Source organism: Pan paniscus, chromosome 20 (assembly GCF_029289425.2).
Source record: "Pan paniscus chromosome 20, NHGRI_mPanPan1-v2.0_pri, whole genome shotgun sequence".
Taxonomy (NCBI): Eukaryota; Metazoa; Chordata; class Mammalia; order Primates; family Hominidae; genus Pan; species Pan paniscus.
Genome location: NC_073269.2, coordinates 58,842,868 through 58,867,425, shown reverse-complemented (window position 1 = coordinate 58,867,425; position 24,558 = coordinate 58,842,868). Strand labels below are relative to the sequence as shown.

Below are 24,558 nucleotides of genomic sequence, written 5' to 3'. Positions count from 1 at the left end.
CAGGCGCAACTTCTGAGTTTTACTGGCCAGGTGCGGTGGCTCACGCCTGTAGTCTCAGCACTTTGGGAGGCTAAGGTGGGTGGATCACTTGAGGTCAGGAATTAGAAACCAGCCTGGCCAACATGGTGAAACCCCGTCTCTACTGAAAATGCAAAAGCATTAGCCAGGCATGGTGGCGTGTGCCTGTAATCCCAGCTACTCAGGAGGCTGAGGCAGGAGAACTGCTTGAACCCAGGAGATGGAGGTCACAGTGAGCCAAGATTGCACCACTGCACTCCAGCCTGGGCAACAGAGCAAGACTCTGTACCAAAAACAAAAAAACACACACACACACACAAAAAGTGCAATAAAATTTAGTTTCCTAATATAAATTTAAAAAAAAAGTTTACCTGTAAATAATTAGGAAGACTAACCTGTTGGCATCATTGTCCCTTCTTATGGAGTGATAAAGTAACCTTCCTTGAAGTGTATCAATCCATCACCAATCAACTTGCTGCAGCCTATGCACTGGTCTTGAATGGAAAATGTGATTCTGGTAAAGCTTCTCTGTCTTTCCCTGTGTGTGAAACCTTAACGTCTCTACTTGGGAACATGGGCCCCCTTCATTTGGAGTTGACGTTTCCAGGTGGCTATCCTCAAGCTTTGTGTTCCAATAAACTCTATAATTAATTATGTATTCTAAATTTTATTATTTACTGCTGACGTCAGTTTCTGTCGGATTGTAGGAGCCTCACTAGAGACGGCATCTGTCGCCATGTTGTAAAACTCACACTTGCCAAAAAGACGTGGGTTAAAGTAATTCCCCTCTCTCTGCATGAAGCTAACTAGCCGACACAGATGGTCACCTCCATTACCAAGTAGAGCCAGGATGAACTATGTGTGACCAAGGGTGTTGTCAACTAATCTTCCCTGAGGACTGATTAGTGTTTATCTTGAAAACACGTACTTAATGGGTTGCATAGAACAATGAAGTTTCTTTCTCTCTTTTCAGCCTCTTAGCTGTTTGCCTCTATTTCCCAACACATTCTGGTCTAAGGCTTATTTATTAATAAAATGGTTCTTATTTCTTCCTGTTTTGTCATGAAGATGATTTCTCATTTCGGGGAAGATTTTTTTAGTTTTCAGTTGTATTTTCTCAACATTTAAAAAGCAAAGTAAAGAGTATTTCCTGGGCCAGGCACAGTGGCTCACGCCTGTAATCCCAGCACTTGGAGAGGCCAAGGCAGGCGGATCACTTGAAGTCAGGAGTTCGAGACCAGCCTGTCCAACATGGCGAAATCCTGTCTCTACACAAAATACAAAATTAACCGGGCATGGTGGTGTGTGCCTGTAATGCCAGCTACTCCGGAGGCTGAGGCAGAAGAATCGCTTCAACCCAGGAGGCAGAGGCTGCAGTGAGTCAAGATCTCGCCACTGCACTCCAGCCTGGGCGACAGAGAAATAGCCTCAAAAAAAAAAAGGAAAAAAAAAGAAAAAAAAAAAGGGGGAAAAGAAAAGAAAAAATGTAAATCAAAAGGAGAAAGTAACAGATCTCTTTTACAAATGTGCTGAGACAACTAACTGGATATCCACATGGAAAAGAGTAATGTTGTATCCCTGTCTCGCACAAGCAAATTTATTTATTTTTATTTTTTTTTAGAGACGGAGTCTGGCTCTGTTGCCCAGGCTGGTGTGCAGTGGCTCGATCTCGGCCCACTGCAAGCTGTATCTCCCGGGTTCAAAAGCCTGAGAACATGGCCTGGGAGGAGGCTGAGACTCACAGGTCCCGCTCCGGCCCCGCCCTCTGCCGGTTCTAAAGGGCAAGGTCTCGCCGCTGCGCGCCCCGCCCACACCTCACCCGGGCCCCGCTCACCTCCTCGTTGGCTCCACCCAGGCCTGGTTTGTGTCCTGCGCGCGCAGATTCGCGCAGACCAGGAAGCGGATCCCGTGGAATGACGGTCACGCCGCGGCGGGCGGTGAGTTTTGCTCTGTGTGTTGTTAAGTCTGCGCTTCCCAGGTCCCCGGCACTTCTGTACATGGGATGTGGGGTCCCCCTAGACCTGGAAGTTCTCCCCTTTCTTCCTTCACTCAGAGCAAATGGAGATGTTCTACTGGGAGTCCGGAAGCCCCTTCTTTTTAGGTTTAAAGTCGCCCTGAGGCTGGTCCCGTCCTCGGTCTTTCTGCTACAGGGCAATGTATACACTTCCTATCTCGTAGTTTTCCTGCTCAAAACCGTTTTTTGACTCCTTCCGCACGGCTCTTTTTAAAGTCCTCACCCTAGAGGTGTATTCCCACCCTGTGCGCCTCCCAGCCTCATCCTCCTGGGTTCCTGGAGCACAGCGCGGCGACCCCAGTCCCGGGAAGGCTGCGTTCTCTGTCTGGTCCTGGGATCCTGCGGATCCCACCCTTGTCCGAAGGCGTCGTCGCCCCCCACCTCCCTCCTCCTCTTGCTGGGCCCTGCTGCTCCCCAGGTCTGCCCTCCGCAGTCACCGCGTCCCCTGAGCCTGCGTTGGAGAGGTGCCCGGGGCCTGTCCTGTGACGCGGGGTGTTCTTGCCCGCCCAGCTCCAGCACTGGGAAAATGTGCTTCTCCGAGATGCAGGCGTCTTACTCCAAACCCTCTTGTGATTGTGTGGGCCAAAGGGATCAGGAGACAGAGAGAGGAACTAAGAGAGCAGTAGAAAACCTGAGACAGAGAAAAGAAGAATGAGAAAGACCCATAACAGATGGCAAAGTAGAGGATGGTGAGGGATTTGCCAAGAGACAGCAAAAGTGATAAAAGATAAGAAAGCAGGAGGAGAAAAGCAACTGGAGAAATGTAGAGAAAAGCTAGATGTACAGAGAGATGAAGGACAGACAGCAAGGTAGGGAGAGGGGCAGAAATGTGGAGGCTCATCAGAGTGAGGGAGAGGAGGAGAGATGTGGAGCCGGGGCAGACAGAGCAGAGTGGTGCTGGTGGCAAGGAGAACAGAGGGAGAAGCACAGCAGGGAGGACACCTGGGGATCTGGGGTGCCAGATTGGGTCCAGGGCTTTATAACAGAGAAGAGAGAATTTAACAGGGAGAGCAGAGAGGGGAGAAAAGGTGGAAATCTATGGAGATTGAGGACGATCTAAAGATTGGGGAGAAGGACCAACAGGAGGTTAAATAAGTTGCAAGGATGGAGCGCAGCTAATTTTTGTATTTTTAGTAGAGATAGGGTTTCACCATGTTGGCCAGGTTGGTCTCAAACTCCTGACCTCAGGTAATCCACCCACCTCCACCTCCCAAAGTGCTGGAATTACAGGTGTGAACCACCTCAGCTGTCCACCTGTGTATTCTCGATTGAAAAAATTTGCTTACGTCTTAGTTCTACAGCTGACCCTGTTTCCCTGTTTTCAAGGTCAAGAGCTGTGTGTTTACACTTCTGCATTTTATAAATGTTACTGGGATTTTCTTGTAAGGAAGAATTCAGTGTTGGGAGTCAATTTCATCCGAACCTTTCAAAAGAATTTTCTGTAACCCAGGCATGTGAAAAATGCTTCTCTAATTTTAAGGATGGGATGATAAGACCAACCCATCCCATTAGCCCTTCCAGGCCACCATGTAAGAATTCAGGCACACTTTCTCACTCATCTCAGACCTTCTCAGGGTAACTTGGTGAAAATGTTTCCAGCTCTGAGCCCCAGTGAGCCTCCCCTGCAACTTGGAGATGAGGGGCTAGACCAGAAAAGCTCAACCCGAGTGACCCTGGCCACTGAAATGATTGGCAAAATAGAGGTGGTGTCTGGGTGTGGCTTTTTTTCTGGTAGAGGGGAGTGCCCAGTTGTAATTAGAATTTTCAATGGGATGCAGTACCCCAAAAACGAAAAAAAAAAAAAAGCAATAGAATGGAAGAAACGGAGTGGTAGACTCAGAAACAGAGACCATCTTCGGAGGCCTTTGTCTGTATTAGAATATCACAGCTACATCTAAAGCATGTCATGTCAGTGCCTGGCAGGGAACCCTCCACCTGCTTCCCGTGTTCCCCAGGACAAAAGCCCAACTCTTCACTTTGGCTCCACAGCCCTGTGTTCAGGGTCCCTGCCAGTGTCCAGCCTACTCCTGGGAGCTTGCCCTCATCTGACTTCCTCTGCCGCAGTCACATTTGCTTTTCTCTTTTTTCAAACATCAAAATCCTTCCTGTCTCAGGTTGTTGTCCCTGCTCTTATTCAATGTTTCTAAATGAAGATGGCACTGTCCCTTTCTCCTTCAGGTCTAGGCTCAGAGCTGTCTCCCATGCCCTCCCACCCCCATCTGAAGTTCCCTCTGCCCATCAGTGTCTGTCACATTACTCAAGTCTTCTTATCTCTGTGTCAATCCCATCAGAAATGCACTTTTTTTTTTTTTTTCCACAAACAGACTCTCATTCTGTCCTCCGGGCTATGAGTGCAGTCCTGTGATCTTGGCTCACTGCAACCTGTATCTCCTGGGTTCAAGTGATTCTTGTGCCTCAGCCTCCCAAGTAGCTAAGATTACAGGTGTGTGCCACCACACCCTGCTAATTTTTGTATTTGTATTTGTATTTTATTTTATTTTTGAGTCTACGTAAGCCCAGCTACTTTTTGTATTTTTAGTAGAGACAGGGTTTCACCATGTTGGCCAGGCTGCTCTTGAACTCCTGACCTCAAGTAATCCACCCACCTCGGCCTTTCAGAGTGTTGGTATTACAGGCATGAGCCACTGAGCACAGCCCAATTTTTGTATTTTTGGTAGAGAGAGGGTTTCTCCATGTTGGCCAGGCTGGTCGCGAACTTCTGAGCTCAAGTGATCCTTCCACCTCAGCTTCCTAAGTAGCTGGGACCACAGACACACAGACGCGCACCACCATACCTGGCTAAGTTTTCGTATTTATGGTAGAGATTTCCTGAAGGGGAGCTCACCCCAGCCCAGCTCCCCACTGCTGTAGCGTGTGTGTGGGCTTCTCCAGGAGGAGAGTGGGGGTTTTCCTGTAGGAATTTTTTGTTCGTGGTGCGGTAGGCAGCATAGGGGACCATATTTCCTCAAGGTGAAGTCTCGTTTGTATGTGTTGTTGTGTTACAGGGAGGGGATGTGTTGATTCTGAGCAATAAACAACATATTTTTAACATTCAGGATTGACTTCTAAAGAATCCTGGTACGTGAGGAAGAAACCCAGAAGAGGAAGAGGAAAGCAAAGGAGTCAGGGATGGCTCTTCCTCAGGTGAGATGATATTCTCGGTGGATTGTTCTGTCTCCTTCCTTTCAGAAACGCTGGGCCTTGGAGTTGGGAATCTTCTCTGAGTCTGAAGTGTCCTGCCTGATATGTTTGCTCACACTCACCCATGCCTTCCTTCAGTTCATCTCATCTTGCTTAGATTCCATCTCTTGTGACCCAGTGACATGAACTTGGGAAGAGGCTGCACTGGGCATGGTCCTGGGAAGGGCTCACACCCAGACATGGATGGAGACGGGGTGAGGGTCCCGTGGTGTCAGTGCTGTTGGGCAGCAGGGATTGTTCAGGGGCCACATCTGGATGCTCTGTCAGCTCTCTGTGGACCAGGATTAGAGCAGCTGCCAATGGGAGTCACGTATTAATGTGCACAAAGTACGTGGCAAATTCTAGAAAAGGAAACCAATAAGGGAAAATCTTTTCTCCCTGATTTTATACCACATTTTTAGGTAATTGAGTGAGTTACTGTGTTTCTGACTCCAAAAATCTTACTAATTAGAATGGAAAGTTCATACATAGATGAATAATACATTAATGATTCCTTCATTATTATTTTTTTTTTTGAAGCGGAGTTTCACTGTTGTTACCCAGGCTGGAGTGCAATGGCGTGATCTCAGCTCACCGCAACCTCCGCCTCCTGGGTTCAAGCGATTCTCCTGCCTCAGCCTCCCGAGTAGCTGGCATTACAAGCATGCGCCACCATGCTCAGCTAATTTTGTATTTTTAATAGAGACGAGGTTTCTCCATGTTGATCAGGCTGGTCTCAAACTCCTGACCTCAGGCGATCCGCCTACTTTGGCTTCCTAAAGTGCTGGGATTACAAGCGTGAGCCACTGTGCCTGGCCTATTCCTTCATTATTTTAAGAACATGAAATCAATGTAAATAATAGGAGATTCATTCAACCATTCTTAGCACATCCAGCTCACGGAGACTATGGTGTTACTGTGGAGAGGCTTGTGAAACAGGTGCAGGTGTTTTTGGTAAAAATGGTTGCAATTTTTCTCTAATATTGGAGAGTACTGCTTTTTTATCTAAGAGGATAAAGCTGTATTCTCATTCAACGTTTTATTATTATTATTATTATTATTATTTTCTGAAACGGAGTCTTGCTTTGTTGCCCAGGCTGCAGTGTAAGTGGCATGATCTCAGCTTACTACAACCTCTGTCTCCCAGGTTGAAGCGATTCTCTGTCTCATCCCACCTAGTAGCTGGGATTATAGCTGCGTGCCACCATCCCCAACTAATTTTTTTTTTTTTTTTTTTTGAGACGATGTTTTCACTCTGTCACCCAGGCTGGAGTGCTTTGGTATGATCTTGGCTCACTGCAAGCTCTGCGTCCTGGGTTCATGCCATTCTCCTGCCTCAGCCTCCCAAGTAGCTGGGACTACAGGCACCCGCCACCATGCCTAGCTAATTTTTTGTGTTTTTAGTAGAGACGGGGTTTCACCGTGTTAGCCAGGATGGTCTCGATCTCCTGACCTCGTGATGCTCTTGCCTCGGCCTCCCAAAGTGCTGGTATTACAGGCCTGAGCCACCGCACCTGGCTCGCCTGGCTATTTGTTTTGTATTTTTAGTAGAAACAGGGTTTCACCATGTTGGCCAGGCTGGCCTCGAACTCCTAACCTCAGGCGGTCTGCCTGCCTCAGCCCCCGAGAGTGTTGGGATTACAGGCGCAAGCCACCATGCCCAGCCCCACCAATTATTATTAAATATAAATGGTTATATTTCACCATCACATGATGTACATATTTTGTGGTAAAACTCCAAGCAAAGCTGCAGCTTAGACCCTTGGCCATAAGGCATCTCCTTTCCCTGTCACATCCTCCACCCTCCTTCCAGCCTCACTGGGGAGCCGCTACTGTCAGTTCTGTGTTAGGTGTCAGAGCAATTCTTGTACACGTGTATTTCTGCATCGTTATGAGACTTTAAAAAAAATTCTGTTGTAAATTAAAGAAAAATTTTTATGTATTTTTTTTTTACTTTACGTTTGGGGCTACATGTGAAGGTTTGTTACAGAGGTAAACTCACGTCATTGGAGTTTGTTGTACCAATTATTTCATCACACCGGTATCAAGGCCAGTACACAATAGTTATTTTATGTTATTTTTTTTTTGAGATGGAGCCTCACTCTGTCACCCAGGCTGGAGTGCAGTGGTGCAACCTCGGCTCACTGCAAGCTCCACCTCCTGGGTTCACACCATTCTCCTGCCTCAGCCTCCTGAGTAGCTGGGACTACAGGCACCCGCCACCAAGCCCAGCTAATTTTTTTGTATTTTTAGTAGAGTGGAGTTTCACTGTGTTAGCCAGGATGGTCTCGATCTCCTGACCTCATGATTCACCTGCCTCGGCCTCCCAAAGTGCTGGGATTACAGGCATGAGCCACCGCCCCCAGACATTTTTTTTTTTTATTTTTTTTTTGAGACTGAGTTATGATCTTGTTGCCCAGACTGGAGTATTATGGCATGATCTCGGCTCACTGCAACCTCCGCCTCCCGGGTTCAAGTGTGTCTCCTGCCTCAGACTCTTGAGTAGCTGGGACTACAGGTGCTTGCCACTATACCTGGCTAATTTTTGTATTTTTAATAGAGACAAGAGTTTCACCATGTTGGCCAGGCTGATGTTGAACTCCTGTCTTCAGGTGATCCACCAGCCTCAGCCTACCAAAGTGCTGAGATTACAGGTGTGAGCCACTGTGCCCAGGCCCAATAGTTATTTTTTCTGCTCCTCTCCTTCCTCCCACTGCCAAAGTATCCTTTCCACCAAGGCGAGATTCCTCTTCAGTTAAACAAATCTTGCTACTTTTTATATTTTAAAAACCTTTATATATATAAATATATATATACACATACATACACACATATCTATACATATACGTACATATATACACACACGTATACTTTGAAAGTCTGGGGAAAATGACAACTTTGTTATTAACATCTAATTTCTTGTGAGTCTTTGAAGGTTTTATTATTTTTTGGGCATATATATGCAAAAAAAGATTTTTGTACTTTGAGTAATTCTGTTTTCATATATTTATTTTATTTTGAGACAAGGTCTGGCTCTGTTGCCCAGGCTGGAGCGCAGTGGCGTGATCTTAGCTCACTGCAACCTCCACCCTCAGGCTCAAGCCATCCCCCGACCTCTGCCTGTCAGGTAGCTGGGACCACAGATGTGTACCACCATGCCTGGTTATTTTTTTTTTTTTTTTTTTTGAGACAGAATCTTGCTCTGCAGCCCAGGCTGTAGTGCAGTGGTGTGATCTTGGCTCACTGCAGCCTCTGCCTTCCCGGTTCAAGCGATTCTCCTGCCTCAGGCTCCTGAGTAGCTGGGAATACAAGCGAGTGCCACCATGCCCAGATAATTTTTTGGTATTTTCAGTAGCGATGGGGTTTCACCTTTTTAGCCAGGATGGTTTCCATTTCCTAACCTCGTGATCTGCCCACCTCAGCCTCCCAAAGTTTTGAAATTACAGGCGTGAGCCACCTCGCCCAGCTTTTTTTTTTTCTTTTTGAGACAAAGTCTCGGTTGCCCAGGCTGGAATGCAGTGGTGTGATCTCGGATCACTGCAGCCTCTGCCTCCCAGGTTCAAGTGATTCTCCTGTTTTAGCCTCCCAAGTAGCTGGGATTATAGTCACGTGCCATCACCCGTGGCTAATTTTTTTTGTATTTTTAAGAGAGACAGTGTTTCACCATTTTGGCCATGCTGGTCTTGAACTCCTGACCTCAGGTGATCTGCCTGCTGCAGCCTCACAGAATGCTGGGATTACAGACACGAGCCACCATGCCCAGCCCCACCAATTGTTATTAAATATATATTGTGATATTTAAACATCACACGATGTGTATGTTTGTTTGGTGGTAACGCTCCAAGCAAAGCTGCAGCTTAGGCCCTTGGCCATAAAGCATCTCCTTTCCCTGTCACGTCCTCCACCCTCCTTCCAGCCTCCCTGGGGAGCCGCTACTGTCAGTTCTGTGCCAGGTGTCAGAGCAAGTCTCATACACATGTATTTCTGCATCGTTATGAGGCTTTAGAAGAAATTCTGTAGTAACTTAAAAAGATGTTTTTCTTTTTTTTAAAGCCCAAACAATTTTTATTTTCAAAAACAACTTTATTCATGACACATATTAAAAAAAATTCCCACCCCTGGAAATGAACTAAAAGAATAAACCAAATCCATCTTCCACCTCCCTGTTCCCACTTCCTCCCATTCCCTCCAAATAAAAGGGAAAAAAAGGCAAAGGAAAACACAACAAAACAAAAAACTGAAAAACACAAACACTCCTAAACCCCCCAAAACAAGGTAGTGCATTTCCCCATGGGGAAGGGAAATTTACAGTGGAGCTGCTGGGAGCGGAACGGAGATCTTCTGGCTGCAGAAACCTGCAAACAAAGACACTCAACACAGAAAAAGAAACACAAAAGGAAACAAAATAGACCACCAGGCAATCTGGAGAGGCAGGGAGCCGGAGAAGAGGGGTGGGGTGGGTGGTAGACCTGGAGGGACAGGAGCAGGCAGGAGGGGACTGAAAGGCGAGGAGAAGACAGAGGAAAGGTAACAAGCAGAACTGTTTGTTATCCTTCCAGAGCCCCGGGTAAAAAAAAAAACCTCCTGCCATCCACGCCCGCCTACCCTTGAGCAGCCGCTACGGGGGCGAAGTGGGGCAGGGAAACATGGGGAGCAGCTTGCACTGTTGAGACGTGTCCATGGCGAATCCCCAGAGTGAATAAGCCGCCCCCTGCCCCACTCCCTGGGCCTTCCCCTGCTCCCCAAAACAGGTCGCTCCTCAGCAGTTTGTTAGGGATTTTCTGTCCTTCCACAGTATATCTTTTTTAAAAAATACATATATATATTTTTCCATCAAGGTCATCTTCTGGTTTTTTTTGTTTTTTTTTTTTTTTTTTTTGATTCTTTTTTTCCCCTTTCTTTCCTCTTTTTTTCCTCTCTCTCCTAATACACATTTTTTTTAGTAAGGGGAATACGGTGATGTCGCTCTAGCCCGGCCCCTGTAGACGCGCCCCCAGGACCTGCTGTTAAAACCACTGTAGAATGGGGAGCGGGGACTGCTGTAGCTGGTGGTCGGGGCGCGGTAGCGGGCTCGCGGAAGACCCCGGTCTGTTGTGCTGATGCCTGGTCTGTTGGTTCGTTTTGGGATCCCCTTGATTTGCCTTCCTCTAAATAGGGACTCCTCCAAGGCCAAGGAAGTCCTCATTGACTCTTTGAGAACTCTATATATGCAAACCCTTTGGGATGGCCACTAAATTTGTCACAGAGTATGGTAACATGGTTGACTGAACCACAGCCGTGGAAGTGAGCTTCCGGCTCTTCTGCTGTTGCGCCGCAGTCCCCATTGCCAGCACTGATGGAACGGCCGTCAGCCTCCATCTTCTCCTCAATGGACGTGATCACTGGGCCAGCATTGCCTGGAGGTAGACTCACATTCATCTGCTTCTCTGCGTCGTTCTGTAGCTCCTTTAGCTTCTCAGCTTCTTCGTCCACCTCCCTGACTCCAGCTTTGATAGCTTCCAGCACCGGGTCCTCAATGGCACCGTCCCCCGGGTCACCCTCGACGGGTCCCGGCTCCTCCCCCTCCTCTTGGCTGCCGGTGGCTCCTGAACGAGGCCCGGGTCCTGGAGCTCCCAGGCACGGGGCGCGGGGCTGGAGCGGCTCCTCTTCGGGCTCCGGCTGCAACAGCAGCTCCTCAGGCTCCAGTTCCTCAGATTCCAGGCCGTTCCCATCGTCCCCTGCGCCCCCCGGGGCAACCTCCCCCGCCTCCCCACCGGCCCCGGGCACAAGATGGCGCCGCCGCCCCGGCCCGGAGCCCGGACCGCCCGCAGGCCCAGTGCTACTGCCACCACTGCCACCACCGCCGCCGCCGCCGCCGCCCAGACTGGGCTCCTTTTTTTCGCTCTGTCACCCAGGCTGCAGTGAAGTGGCATGATCTCCGCTCACTGCAACCTCCTCCTCCCGGGTTAAAGCGTTTTGCTGCCTCAGCCTCTCGAGTAGCTGAGATTACAGGCAGCCAACACCACGTCTGGCTATTTTTTGTATTTTTAGTAGAGAAGGGCTTTCATTATCTTGGCCATGCTGGTCTTGAACTCTTGACCTGGTTATTCACCCGCCTCGGCCTCCCAAAGTGCTGGGATTGCAGGCGTGAGCCACCGCGCCCGGCCCATAATAGTTATTTTTTCTGCTCCTCTCCTTCCACCCTCCACCCTCAAGTAGACGCCAGTGTCTATTTTCTTCTTTGTGTTCCAGTAAATATTTTACTTTGATATTTCATCCTGCTAGTTGTGAATTTACATGTTGTCATGTTAGTGAACATGGCTAGCTTGCTCTTTGACATCTGCATTGGAAATTGGCTGAATGACAACACGTGTGTCCTTTGCAATTTTTCCCTGTATAAAGAGTGCCATAGTGGCTGCCTCTGTGCACGCCTGCGTTACTACAGATATCTGAAGATTCCTCCAGGTCAGGCAGTTGAAAGGGTGATTGCTTCTTCTAGGATGGGGCATTTCCATTTTCTTAGATCTGACAAGATTCCCCCTGCCCGCAACTGCCCAAGTGTCCTTTTCCAGCAAGATGAGATTCCTCTTTCGTTAAACAAAACTTGCTACTTTTTATATTTTTAAAAACTTCATATATGTACATATATATCCCCACACACATGCACACACATATACATACAAATACATATATACACACATATGTATATATTTTGAAAATCTTTTATATTTTGAAAATCTGGGACAAATGACAACCCTTTGTATTCACATCTAGTGTTTTGTGAGTCTCTAGGTTTTATTATTTTGTGAAAATATAGAAACACAATTGATTTTTGTACTTTGAGTAATTTTGTTTTCATGTATTTTATTTTATTTTGAGATGGGGTCTCGGTTTGTTGCCCAGGCTTGAGTGCCCTGGTGGGATCACAGCTCACTGCAACCTCCACCCTCAGGGTCAAGCCATCCTCCCTCCTTAGCCTTCCAAGTAGCTGGGACCACAGGTGCCTGCCACCAGGTCCAGCTAATGTTTTGTTTTTTTTTTTTAATTTTTTTTTTTTTTGAGACGGAGTTTCTGTTGCCCAGGCTGGAGTGCAGTGACACAGTCTGGGATCTCTGCAACCTCTGCCTCCCAGGATCAGGCAATTCTGCCTCAGCCTCCTGCGTAGCTGGGATTACAGACATGTGTCACTGTGCCCAGCCTGTCTCTTACTGTGGACATTGTCATCTTTTAAGACATCAGTCATGCTCTCTCTCATCTAGACAATGAATGTCACTTGGTGTGTCTATAAAAGTTTCAAACATTTTTATAACAGGAATCCAACACTGATTTTTTATTTATTTCTTGAATTTTTCACAAACTTAGGAATTTCATACTGAAAGTGTGTCTTGATCACTTCAAAAAGTATAATAAAAACATCATGTGGTGAAAAATCCCTCACTCGGATTTGTGAGAACACTCACTACAACTAAATCCATGCTTTCCCCCTCTCTTGTCATTTTCTGTAAAGATAAGAACTCCACCATAACCATTTGGTTAAAATGTGTTTTCATTTCAGGGTCTATTGACATTCAGGGACGTGGCCATCGAATTCTCTCAGGAGGAGTGGAAATGCCTGGACCCTGCTCAGAGGACTCTATACAGGGACGTGATGCTGGAGAATTATAGGAACCTGGTCTCCCTGGGTGAGGATAACTTCCCTCCTGGGGATGTGCCCTTGTGTATCTTTGTATTTTCTCTTGTTGCCTCTTGGGAGCCACATCCTTACTTGACTAAAATGGAAGCCGTATTGATTTTGAAATGAAAAGCTTCATGATGTAGCATCTGGACTTTCACTGTCCCCTTTGTTTAGAGGTTCTGCATTCTTCATGATAGCTCAGTGGAGCTTCCAGAAGTAAAGTAGGCTTAAAACCTTATGGCAGCCTGGTCGTGGTGCCTCACGCCTGTTATCCCAGCACCTTGGGAGGCCAAGGCGTGTGGATCACTATGGGTGAGGAGTTCAAAACCAGCATGGCCAACATGCAGAAACCCTGTCTGTACTAAAAATACAAAAGTTAGCCGGGCATGGTGATGCATATGTGTAATCCCAGCTCCTAGAGAGGCTGAGGAAAGAGAATTACTTGAACCCAGGAGGCCAAGGTTTGCATTGAGCTGAGAACACACCACTGCACTCCAGCCCGGACAACAGAGCAAGACTCTGTCTCAAAAAACAAAGACAAAAACAAACCTTATGGCAGACTTTAAAGATATCCAGTTCCCTGTTTGCTTCTCCTGTGCTTTCGATTCTGTAGTTCTTGGAAGAGAGCTCGATGTCCACATACTACATATTACAGTGCTCCGCAAGCATTCAGAATGAGGCAGTCAGTGGAGGAATTTGAGAAATATTTTCCTAGATTCATCTGTAATGTCTTCTTTCCTGCAGAAACATAGGGCTGGGACTCTAGAAAAGCTCCAGCATGTTATGGTCCTTTCTTTTTATAAGCAGGAGTCTCTTTCTGACCTGCTGTCTCCATGTTGGAGCAAGGGAAAGAGCCCTGGACTGTGGAGAGTTAAGTGAAAATAACAAAAAAATCCAGATGGGTGGGAATGTATTACAGGTGTAAACGCAGGTAAGAGCTCAGATGGGCAGAGTGGAAGCTCCACCTTCAAATAGTGTGTGGGGAAACTCTCTGCAAGTGGGAGAATTCTGTGGCAAAAGAAAAGTTTAAATCCTCACATCTCTGAAAAGATATCTTTCTTTGCCCCCGCTTATCTCTCTGCTCTTTCTTTCTATTCTTTCTTTCTCTCTTTTTTTATGACAGAGTCTCACTCTGTTGCCCAGGCTACAGTGCACTGGTACGATCTTGGCTAACTGCAGCCTCTGCCTCCTGGGCTCAAAGGATGCTTATGCCCCATATTCCTGAGTAGCTGGAACTGCAGGCGCTCACCACCATGCCCAGCTAATTTTTGTGTTTTTAGTAGAGACGGTGTTTCACCATGTTGGCCAGGCTGGTTTCAAACTTCTGATCTCAAGTGACCCACTTGCCTCAGATTCCCAAAACACTGGGACCGTAGGCATGAGCTGCCATGCCTAACCACTGTTATTATTTTAAATAGTTTTGTCTTGTAGTTCTTTAGATATTTGGGCAGAGGTTATTGTTGCAGGTATGTTAAACATATTAAAGTTATAGCATAATAAAGAAACTTAAAATTACCATAACCTGGACGTGTGCAGTGGCTGACACCTGTAATCCCAGCACTTTGGGAGGCTGAGATGGGCAGATCACCTGAAGTCAGGAGTTCAAAACTAGCCTGGTTAACATGTTGAAACTTCGTATCTACTAAAGTTACAAAAATTAGCCAGGTGCCGTGGTGGGTGGCTGTAATCCAAGCTGCTCAGGAGGCTGAGGCAGGAGAGCCACTTGAATCTGGAAGGCAGAGGTTGCAGTGAGCTGACATCGCACCGTTGCACTCCAGCATGGGAGACAGAGTGAAACTCTGTTTCAAAAGAAGAAAAAAAATTCTGTAACCTGCAAAAATGACTTCTTCTTCTCCACTAGAACATTTTTTTATTTGTCAGAATTATTTCTGTGTATGTTGCATTTTTGTTAACATATATGTACAGTGTTTTTCATGCCTTTTATTTTAAATATGAAAAAAGTTTAGTTATGAAGGTATACATATGCCAGTTTCTGTATCTGTCCTTTTATTAATTAATTACTTTATGTATTTATGAGACTGAGTTTTGCTGTTGTCACCCAGGCTGAAGTACAATGCTGCGATCTCAGCTCACTGCAACCTCTGCCTCTCGGGTACAACCGATTCTCCTGCCTCAGGCCCCTAAGAAGCTGGGATTACAGATATGCACCACCACACCCATCTAATTTTGTATTTTTAGTAGAGACTGTTTCTTTTTGTTGGCCAGGCTGGACTCGAACTCCTGACCTCAGGTGATCTGCCCAACTCATCCTCCCAAAGTGTTGGGATTACAGGCATGAACCACCATGCTTGGCCTATCTGTTTTTACTACCTTTACTGGAGAACTTTATTTATTTATTTATTTATTTATTTATTTATTTATTTATTTATTATTATTTTTGAGATGGAGTCTCACTCTGTCGCCCAGGCCGGAGTGCAGTGGTGTGATCTCTGCTCACTGCAACCTCCACCTTCTGGGTTCAAGCAATTCTCCTTCCTCAGCCTCCCGAGTAGCTGCAACTACAAGTGTGCACCACTACACCCAGCTAAGTTTTTTATTTTTAGTAGAGATGGGGTTCCACCATGTTGGTTGGCCAGGATGGTCTCGATCTCCTGACCTGGTGATCTGCCAGCCTCAGCCTCCCAAAGTGCTGGGATTATTGGCGTGAACCACCACACCAGGCCTGGAAAACTTTATATATGTTTGTGGGTTGGAGTTACTCTTTAGCCTTCTTTCATTTCTTTTTTTTTTTTCTTTGAGACAGATTTTCGGTCTGTCACCCAGGCTAAAGTGCAGTGGTGTCACCTCGGCTCACTGCAACCTCCACTTCCCAGGTTCAAGCAATTCTCCTGCCTCAGCCTTCCAAGTAGCTGGGACTACAGGTGAGTGCCAACACCGCGGGCTAATTTTTTGTATTTTTTTAGTAGAGACAGAATTTCAGCTTGTTAGCCAGGATGGTCTCAATTTCCTGACCTTGTGATCCTCCCACCTCAGCCTCCCAAAATGCTGGGATTACTGGCATGAGCCACCGCACCTGGCCTGTCTCAAGTTTTTAAAAACATGTTAGTGCTATTAGATGGCTTCAAGTATTGCAAGTTTTACAGTACAGACTCTTAACTTCCTTTGTTTAATAAGATTTGTCAGCCTTTGGTGATGTTGATGATGAGATGCTCTTTCTCCTGTCTCTGTCATTTCACTGTCCTGTTAGAAATAGCTTAGACTGGCCAGCTGTGATGTCTCACTTTTCTAATCCCAGCACTTTCAGAGACCAAGGTGGGTAGATCGCTTGAGGTCAGGAGTTTGAGACCAGTCTGGCCAACATGGTGAAACCTCGAATTTACTAAATGCCAAAAATGGGCTAGGTGCAGTGGCTCACACCTGTAATCCTGGCACTTTGGGAGACTGCGATCGGTTGATCACTTGAGGTCACGAGTTTGAGACAAGCCTGGCCAATATGGTGAAACCCTGTCTCTACTAAAAATGCAAAAATTAGCTGTGTATGGTGGCGTGCGCCTGTAATCCCAGCTACTTGGGAGGTTGAGGCAGGAGAATCACTGGAACCCAGGAGGTGGAGGTTGCAGTGCGCCAAGATCACGCTACTCTACTCCAGACCGGGAGACAGAGTAAGACTGGGCTGAGGAGGGAGAATCACTTGAGGTAGGAGAATCATGCCACTACACTCCAGCCTGGGTGATAGAGCATGACTCCATCTCAAAAACAAACAAAAAAGGAAATTGCTTAAACTGGGAGGCTTAAGACAAAGACATTGATTTCTCATGAATTTGGAAAGTGGGAAATCCAAGAGCAAGGTGCCAGCCAAATTGGTTCCTGGTGAGAGCCTTCTTCATGGTTTAGCCCAGCCATCTTCCTGCTGTGTCCTAATACAGTGGAAAGAGGAACAGGCAACACGCTCTTTAATGTCTCTATAAATGCACTAGTCCTATTCATGAGTAGTCGACACCCATGCTAAATTCTCTCAAGGTCTGCATCTGCAGGAACATCCTATTAGAGAATACCACATCTACCAAAGCTTATTTGAGAAGTAGTTATTTATCTTATTTTATTTTTTTGAGATGGAGTCTCATCCTGTTGCCCAGGCTGGAACGCAGTGGCATGATCTCAGCTCACTGCAACCTTTACCTCCTGGGTTCAAATGTTTTCTGCCTCAGGCTACCAAGTACCCGGGATTACAGGCACCCTCCACCACACCCAGCTAATTTTTTTGTATTTTTAGTAGAGATGGGGTTTCACCATGTTGTTCAGGCTGGTCTCGAACTCCTGATTTACCTGCCTCAGCCTACCAAAGTGCTGGGATTACAGGCATGAGCCACCATGCCTGACTGTTAGTCAATTCTCATTCCTTATAATGCTGTATATTTTCTTGACCTCATATATCAGAAGGTAGTGATCTTAACATCTATTTCAGTTCTTATGTTGTGTGCTGGTGGTAAGTACAAGTTTTGGCTTTTTTCTTAAGAGGGAATTGTTTAGAATTCTTCAGTCTGTATAAATCTACTTGTTATTTTCTTGCTTGTTTTATCGTGGGTTGCAATATTTGATTAATTGATTTTTATGACTTTATATGTGAGTTTTCGGTATGTGGTATGCAATATAACTGACACTCCCCTAGATAATGTCACAAAGTGCCACAGGGTGCAGTGGCTCATGCCTGTAATCCCAGGTCTTGGGAGGCTGAGATGTGTGGATCACCTGAGGTCAGGAGTTCGAGACCAGCCTGGCCAACAGGTTTCACCAAACCCCATCTCTACTAAAAATACAAAAATTAGCCGGGCACAGTGGCATGTGCCTGCAGTCCCAGGTGCTCAGAACCTAAGGAAGAGACTCACATGAACCCCATGGCAGAGGTTGCATTGAGCCAAGATCATACCATTGCACTCCAGCCTGGGTGACAGAGTGAGACTGTATCTCAAAAAAATAAAAATACATAAAATTTTTTTAAAAAGTCGGCTGGGTGCGGTGGCTCATGCCTGTAATCCCAGCGCTTTGGGAGGCTGAGGCGGGGGGATCACAAGGTCAGGAGATCGAGACCATCCTGGCTAACACAGTGAAACCCTGTCTCTACTAAAAATACAAAAAAGTTAGCTGGACATGGCGGTGTGTGCCTGTAGTCCAAGCTGCTGGGGAGGCTGAGGCAGGAGAATGGCGTGAACCCGGGAGGTGGAGCTTGCAGTGAGCCGAGATCATGCCACTGCACTCCAGCCTGGGCAACAGAGCGAGATTTCGTCACACACACACAAAAAAAGTCACAATGTGCCTGTTCCACATGGATATAGGTAATTTTGTAACAGTTATTCAGAAAAATATGGTATTAACATTTTCTTTTTTTTTTGAGATGGAGTCTCACTCTGTCATCCAGGGTGGAGTGCAGTGGTGCGATCTCAACTCACCACAATCTTTGCCTCCCAAGTTCAAGCGATTATCCTGCCTCAGCCTCCCAAGTAGCTGGGATTACAGGCACCTGTGACCACGCCGACAACTTTTTGTATTTTCAGTACAGATGGGGTTTTGCCACATCGGCCAGGCTGGTCAAACTCCTGATGTGAGGTGATCTGCCTGCCTTGCCCTCTAGAGGTACTGGGATTACAGGCATGAGCCACCGTGCCCTGCCTTTTTTTTTTTTTTTTTTTTTTTTTTTTTTTTTTTTTTTTTTTTTTTTTTTTTTTTAGATGGAGGCTCATTTTGTCACCTGGGCTGGAGTGCAGTGGTGTAATATTGGCTTACAGCAACCTTTGCCTTTGGCTTAACGCAATTCTAGTGACACAGCCTTCAGAGTAGCTGTGAGTACAGGCACGGGCCACCATACCTGGCTAATTTTTATAATCTTTTGTTATCTTGTCAGTGCTATGATTGTTTGACAATACAGAATTTCCATTGATTTTGGTTATCCTTACAACAGCTTGTTTTGGATTATTTACCAATATAGTATATTGTGTGGTTCTTTAGCATTTATTTGTATACACTAAATACGCTGTAAATATGAAGAATATATATTTTTCTTTTTTTGATGTGATAGTGATGTGTTTTTTGCAAAGTGTGATACACTTTAGGGTCACAGTGGAAAAACATTCCTTACTTTAGGCTCACACGTTTGTGCCCTGTCAGTGTTTTGTCACGATATAGGAAATAGACTTTCATGGAATTGATTTGAAAGACATATAATCGCCCTTTATTTATTAAAGAATCTTACTCCTTTTGTGTTCCTAAACTTTGAAGATCATGTTTGGGAAGTTTAAAATAAGTATTGTTTTTTGTGTCATATTTACACATTTCAGTATTATATACCATCTGTACTTAATTGGAAACCTATTGGTATTTATATTTTGTAGATATCTCTTCCAAATGCATGATGAAGACATTCTTCTCAACAGGGCAAGGCAATACAGAAGTGATCCACACAGGGACATTGCAAAGACAAGCAAGTCATCACATTGGAGATTTTTGCTTCCAGAAAATTGAGAAAGACATTCATGGCCTCCAGTTTCAGTGGAAAGAAGATGAAACAAATGACCATGCAGCACCCATGACAGAAATCAAAGAGTTGACTGGTAGTACAGGCCGACATGATCAAAGGCATGCTGGAAACAAGCCTATTAAAGATCAGCTTGGATCAAGCTTTCATTCGCATCTGCCTGAACTGCACATATTTCAGTCTGAGGGGAAAATTGGTAATCAAGTTGAGAAGTCTATCAACAATGCTTCCTCAGTTTCAACAGCCCAAAGAATTTCTTGTAGGCCCAAAACCCATATTTCTAATAAGTATGGAAATAATTCCCTCCATGCTTCATTACTCACACAAAAACGGAATGTACACATGAGAGAAAAATCTTTCCAATGTATTGAGAGTGGCAAATCCTTTAATTGTAGCTCACTTTTAAAAAAACATCAGATAACCCACTTAGAAGAGAAGCAATGTAAATGTGATGTATATGGCAAGGTATTTAATCAGAAGCGATACCTTGCATGCCATCGTAGATCTCACATTGATGAGAAACCTTACAAGTGTAATGAGTGTGGCAAGATCTTTGGTCACAATACATCCCTCTTCCTTCACAAGGCGCTTCATACTGCAGACAAACTATATGAATGTGAAGAATGTGACAAAGTTTTCAGTCGCAAATCACACCTTGAAACACATAAGATAATTTATACTGGAGGGAAACCATACAAATGTAAGGTTTGTGACAGAGCTTTCACATGTAATTCATACCTAGCAAAACATAGTATAATTCACACTGGAGAGAAACCTTACAAGTGTAATGAATGCGGCAAGGTTTTTAATCGACTGTCAACCCTTGCACGCCATCGTAGGCTTCATACTGGAGAGAAACCTTATGAATGTGAAGAATGTGAAAAAGTTTTCAGTCGCAAATCACATCTTGAAAGACATAAGAGGATTCATACTGGAGAGAAACCATACAAATGTAAGGTTTGTGACAAGGCTTTTGCATATAATTCATACCTGGCAAAACATAGTATAATTCACACTGGAGAGAAACCTTACAAGTGTAATGAGTGTGGCAAGGTTTTTAATCAACAATCAACTCTTGCACGCCATCATAGACTTCATACTGCAGAGAAACCGTACAAATGTGAAGAATGTGACAAAGTTTTCAGGTGCAAATCACACCTTGAAAGACACAGGAGGATTCATACTGGAGAGAAACCATACAAATGTAAGGTTTGTGATAAGGCTTTCCGGAGTGATTCATGCCTTACAGAACATCAGAGAGTTCATACTGGAGAGAAACCATACATGTGTAATGAATGTGGCAAGGTTTTTAGTACAAAAGCAAACCTTGCATGTCATCATAAACTTCATACTGCAGAGAAACCGTACAAATGTGAAGAATGTGAGAAAGTTTTCAGTCGCAAATCACACATGGAAAGACATAGGAGGATTCATACAGGAGAGAAACCGTACAAATGTAAGGTTTGTGACAAGGCTTTCCGGAGGGATTCACACCTGGCACAGCATCAGAGAGTTCATACTGGAGAGAAACCTTACAAGTGTAATGAGTGTGGCAAGACCTTCCGTCAGACATCATCGCTTATAATCCATCGTAGGCTTCATACTGGAGAGAAACCTTACAAGTGTAATGAGTGTGGCAAGGCCTTCAGTCAGATGTCATCCCTCGTATACCATCATAGGCTTCATAGTGGAGAGAAACCTTACAAGTGTAATGAATGTGGCAAGGTTTTTAATCAACAAGCACACCTTGCACAGCATCAGAGAGTTCATACTGGAGAGAAACCATACAAGTGTAATGAGTGTGGCAAGACCTTCAGTCAGATGTCAAACCTTGTATACCATCATAGACTTCATAGTGGAGAGAAACCTTAAAAGTGTAATGAGTGTGGCAACACCTTCCATCACAATTCAACCCTTGTAAGTCATAAAGCCATTCATACTGGAGAGAAACTTTACAAGTGTAATGAATGTGGCAAGGTTTTTAATCAAAAAACAACCCTTGCACGTCATCATAGAATTCATACTGCAGAGAAACTTTACAAATAGGAAGAATGTGACAGAGTTTTCGGTTGCAAATCAAACCTTGAAACACATAAGAAAATGCATACTGAAGAGAAACCACACAGATGTAAGGTTTATGACAAGATTTTTGAATATAATTCATACCTGGCAAAACATATTAGAATTCAAACTGGAGAGAAACCTTACAAATGTGATGAGTGTGGCAACACCTTTGGTCAAAATTCACACCTTGTAATTCAAAAGGCAATTCGTACTGGAGAGAAACCCTACAAGTGTAATGAATGTGGCATAGTTTTTAATCAACAGTCACACCTTGCAAGTCATCATAGTCTTCATACTGCAGAGAAATCTTACAAATGTGAAGACTGTGACAAAGTTGTCAGTCACAAATCACAGCTTGAAAGACAGGAGAATTCATACTGGAGAAAAGCCATACAAATGTAAGGTTTGTGACAAGGCTTTCGGGAATGATTCACACCTGGCACACCATACTAGAATTCACACTGGAGAGAAACCTTACAAGTGCAGTGAGTGTGGCAAAGCCTTTAGTGGGCAGTCACCACTTATTCGCCATCAAGCAATCCATAGTATAGGGAAACTTGACTAATGTAATGATTGTCACAAAGTTTTCAGTAATGCTACAACCATTGCAAATCATTGGAGAATCCATAATGAGAGATCTTACAAGTGTAATAAATGTGACAAATTTTTCAGATATCGTTCATATAGCTATTCATCATCGAACTCATGCTGGAGAGAAACCTTATAAATGTCATGATTGTGGCAAGGTCTTCAGTCAAGTTTCATCCTATGCAAAACATAGGAGGATTCATACAGGAGAGAAACTCACAAGTGTGATGATTGTGGCAAAGCCTTTGCTTCACATTCACACCTCAATAGACATCAGAGAATCCATGCTGGACAGAAATCTTACAAATGTCATCAGTGTGGTAAGGTCTTCAGTCCGAGATCACTCCTTGCAGACCATCAGACAATTCCTTTTGGAGACAGTTGTTTCAAATGCCATTAGTATAGCAAGCCATCAAGCATTAATTGACATTACAGTTAAATGAGCACTGACCTGAGTTTGAGTTGACTTAACATTGAGTTTAAGCATTAATTGACATTAAACTGTTTATGTTAAGAGGACTGGGCTGGGCACTGTGGCTCACGCCTGCAATGCCAGCACTTTGAGAGGCCAAGACTGGTAGGTCACTGGAGGTTAAGAGTTTGAGAACAGCCTGGCCAACAGACGGGAGCCACTTTTCCCAGCCTGTGTTTTCATTTCTATTCTTTCTTTCTTTTTTCTTTTTTTTGTTTTTGTTTTTGAGATGGAGTCTCTTGCTGTGTCATCCAGGTTGGAGTGCAGTGGCATGATCTTGACTCACTACAACCTCCGCCTCCCAGGTTCAAGCGATCCTCCTGCCTCAGTCTCCCGAGTAGCTGGAACTACAGGTGCGTGCCACCACACCTGGATAATTTTTTGTATTTTTAGTAGAGACTGGATTTCACCGTGTTAGCCTGGATGGTCTCGATTTTCTGATCTTATGATTCACCCACCTCCACCTCCCGAAGTGCTGAGATTATGGGCGTGAGCCACCGTGACTGGCCTGTTTTTTGTTTCTTTAACAAAAAGTTATGGGGATTTCTATGAGTATTGTGTTGAATCTAAATCACATTCGGTTGTATAATCATTGAGCAATACTAATTTTTCCAATCAATATGGATTGTATGTGTATTTATATGTTTTTAATCATTTTGATCAATGTTTGTAGATTTCAAGGTACAAACTTCTCACCTTTATATGTTTATTCCTAAATATTTCTTACTTTAAGCTCTTTAGCAAATGGAAGTGGTTTTTAATTTTATTTTAAAATTATTTAATGTTAATGTATGGAAATTCAACTAATTTTTGGTGCTATTATTCTATTCTGCAAATACACTGAATATGTTTATTAGTTCCAGTTGTATTTTGGTTGACTGTGATTTTCTCCACAGATCATGTCATCTACAAACAAATAAAATTTGACTTCTTTCTTTCTGATTTGGATGAGTTCGATTTCTTTTGCTATTTCATTGTTCTGGCTGGGACAGCCAGCATTGATTGAATAGAAAGGGTGAGAGCATTCTTGCATCATGTGAGATCCTACAGGAAAAGCATTCCATTTTCCCTGATTGTTTATTTCCACTGTGGTCGTTTCATGGATTGTCTTTGTATTGTTGAGGTAAATTTCCTTCTCTAACTGTTTTGGGTAGGATTTCCATGATGATGTTGAATTTTGTGAAATGCTTTTTCTACATGTATTGAGATGATGTGGTTTTCATCTTTCATTATGTTCAAGTGGTATATCACATTGATTTGCTTGAATATGTTGAACCATCCTTGTATCTCAGAAATAAGTGGCACTTGCATATCTACAATCCTTTTTATATCCTCTTGAATACAGTTTGCTAGTACAAGGGGTCTTCACGAAGTTCATGAAAAAATACATGTTATGAGAAAATTGTGCATGATGTCACATTTTTTGCACCAAAATAAAATGGTACAAATCTGTTATAACATGTCTGAACAGGGTCTAGTTTGAAGCACTCAGAAGGGGAAGACATGAGTTTGAAAAAAGAATCAAAGCAATGTAAATTTTGCTAAAATTGAAACAAGAAGAAACATCAAATTTATGATGAGAGCAGATGCAGTGGCTCAGGCCTGTAATCCAAGCACTTTCAGAGGCCGAGACAGGTGGGTCACGTGAGCCCCGGTATTCAAGACCAGCCTGGACAGAATGGTGAAACCCCTGTCTCTACAAAAAATACAAAAATTAGCTGGGCATGGTGGCACATGTCTGCTGGTTCAGCTTCTGTGGAGTCTGCAGTGGGAGGATGGCTTGAGCCTGGGAGGCAGAGGCTGCAGGGAGCCGTGATCATGCCACTGTACTCCAGTGTAAGACGTAAGTGACTGTTCCTCCTCCCGCTCTCACATATAAATTGTGTATTTAGTGAAAGGCTGATCAAAGACTCAAAGAATGTGATCATTTGTTATCTACCTGTGACCCGGAAGCCCCCCAGTTCCAGTTATTCCACCTTTCCAGACCGGAACAATGTATATGTTTTATGTATTGATTGCTGTCTCGTGTCCATAAAATGTGTGAAAGTAAACTGCAGCCTCAACACCTTGAGCACACA

General features: G+C 44.5%; 1 protein-coding gene and 2 pseudogenes across 4 annotated transcripts; 2 read left to right on the top strand and 1 right to left on the bottom strand.

Annotated features, from left to right (window-relative positions):
* Positions 1–157: 157 nt before the first annotated feature.
* Positions 158–23,422, top strand: ZNF28 (zinc finger protein 28). 4 transcript variants are annotated; one of them, XM_055103839.2, is made up of 5 exons: positions 158–1,955; positions 5,089–5,176; positions 12,747–12,873; positions 15,631–15,748; positions 19,256–19,477. In XM_055103839.2, the coding sequence occupies exons 2-5, from the start codon at positions 5,162–5,164 to the stop codon at positions 19,341–19,343; spliced, it is 348 nt and encodes a 115-aa protein (XP_054959814.1). In that variant the 5' UTR covers positions 158–1,955; positions 5,089–5,161; the 3' UTR covers positions 19,344–19,477. The 4 variants fall into 4 exon arrangements, with proteins under 4 accessions (XP_054959814.1, XP_034800413.1, XP_034800412.3 ...); XM_034944522.3 differs by having other exon boundaries at positions 164–1,955; positions 19,214–23,422; XM_034944521.3 differs by lacking the exon at positions 15,631–15,748 and having other exon boundaries at positions 164–1,955; positions 19,214–23,422.
* LOC103783509 (polyadenylate-binding protein 2-like) lies at positions 10,057–12,409 on the bottom strand (annotated as a pseudogene).
* On the top strand, positions 21,656–23,422 carry LOC106634133 (putative zinc finger protein 137; annotated as a pseudogene).
* Positions 23,423–24,558: the final 1,136 nt, after the last annotated feature.

Coding starts and splice junctions, on each gene's coding strand:
- ZNF28 (XM_034944521.3), top strand. Junction 12,874..19,213: donor TAGGAACCTGGTCTCCCTGG/GTGAGGATAACT, acceptor TATATTTTGTAG/ATATCTCTTCCAAATGCATG.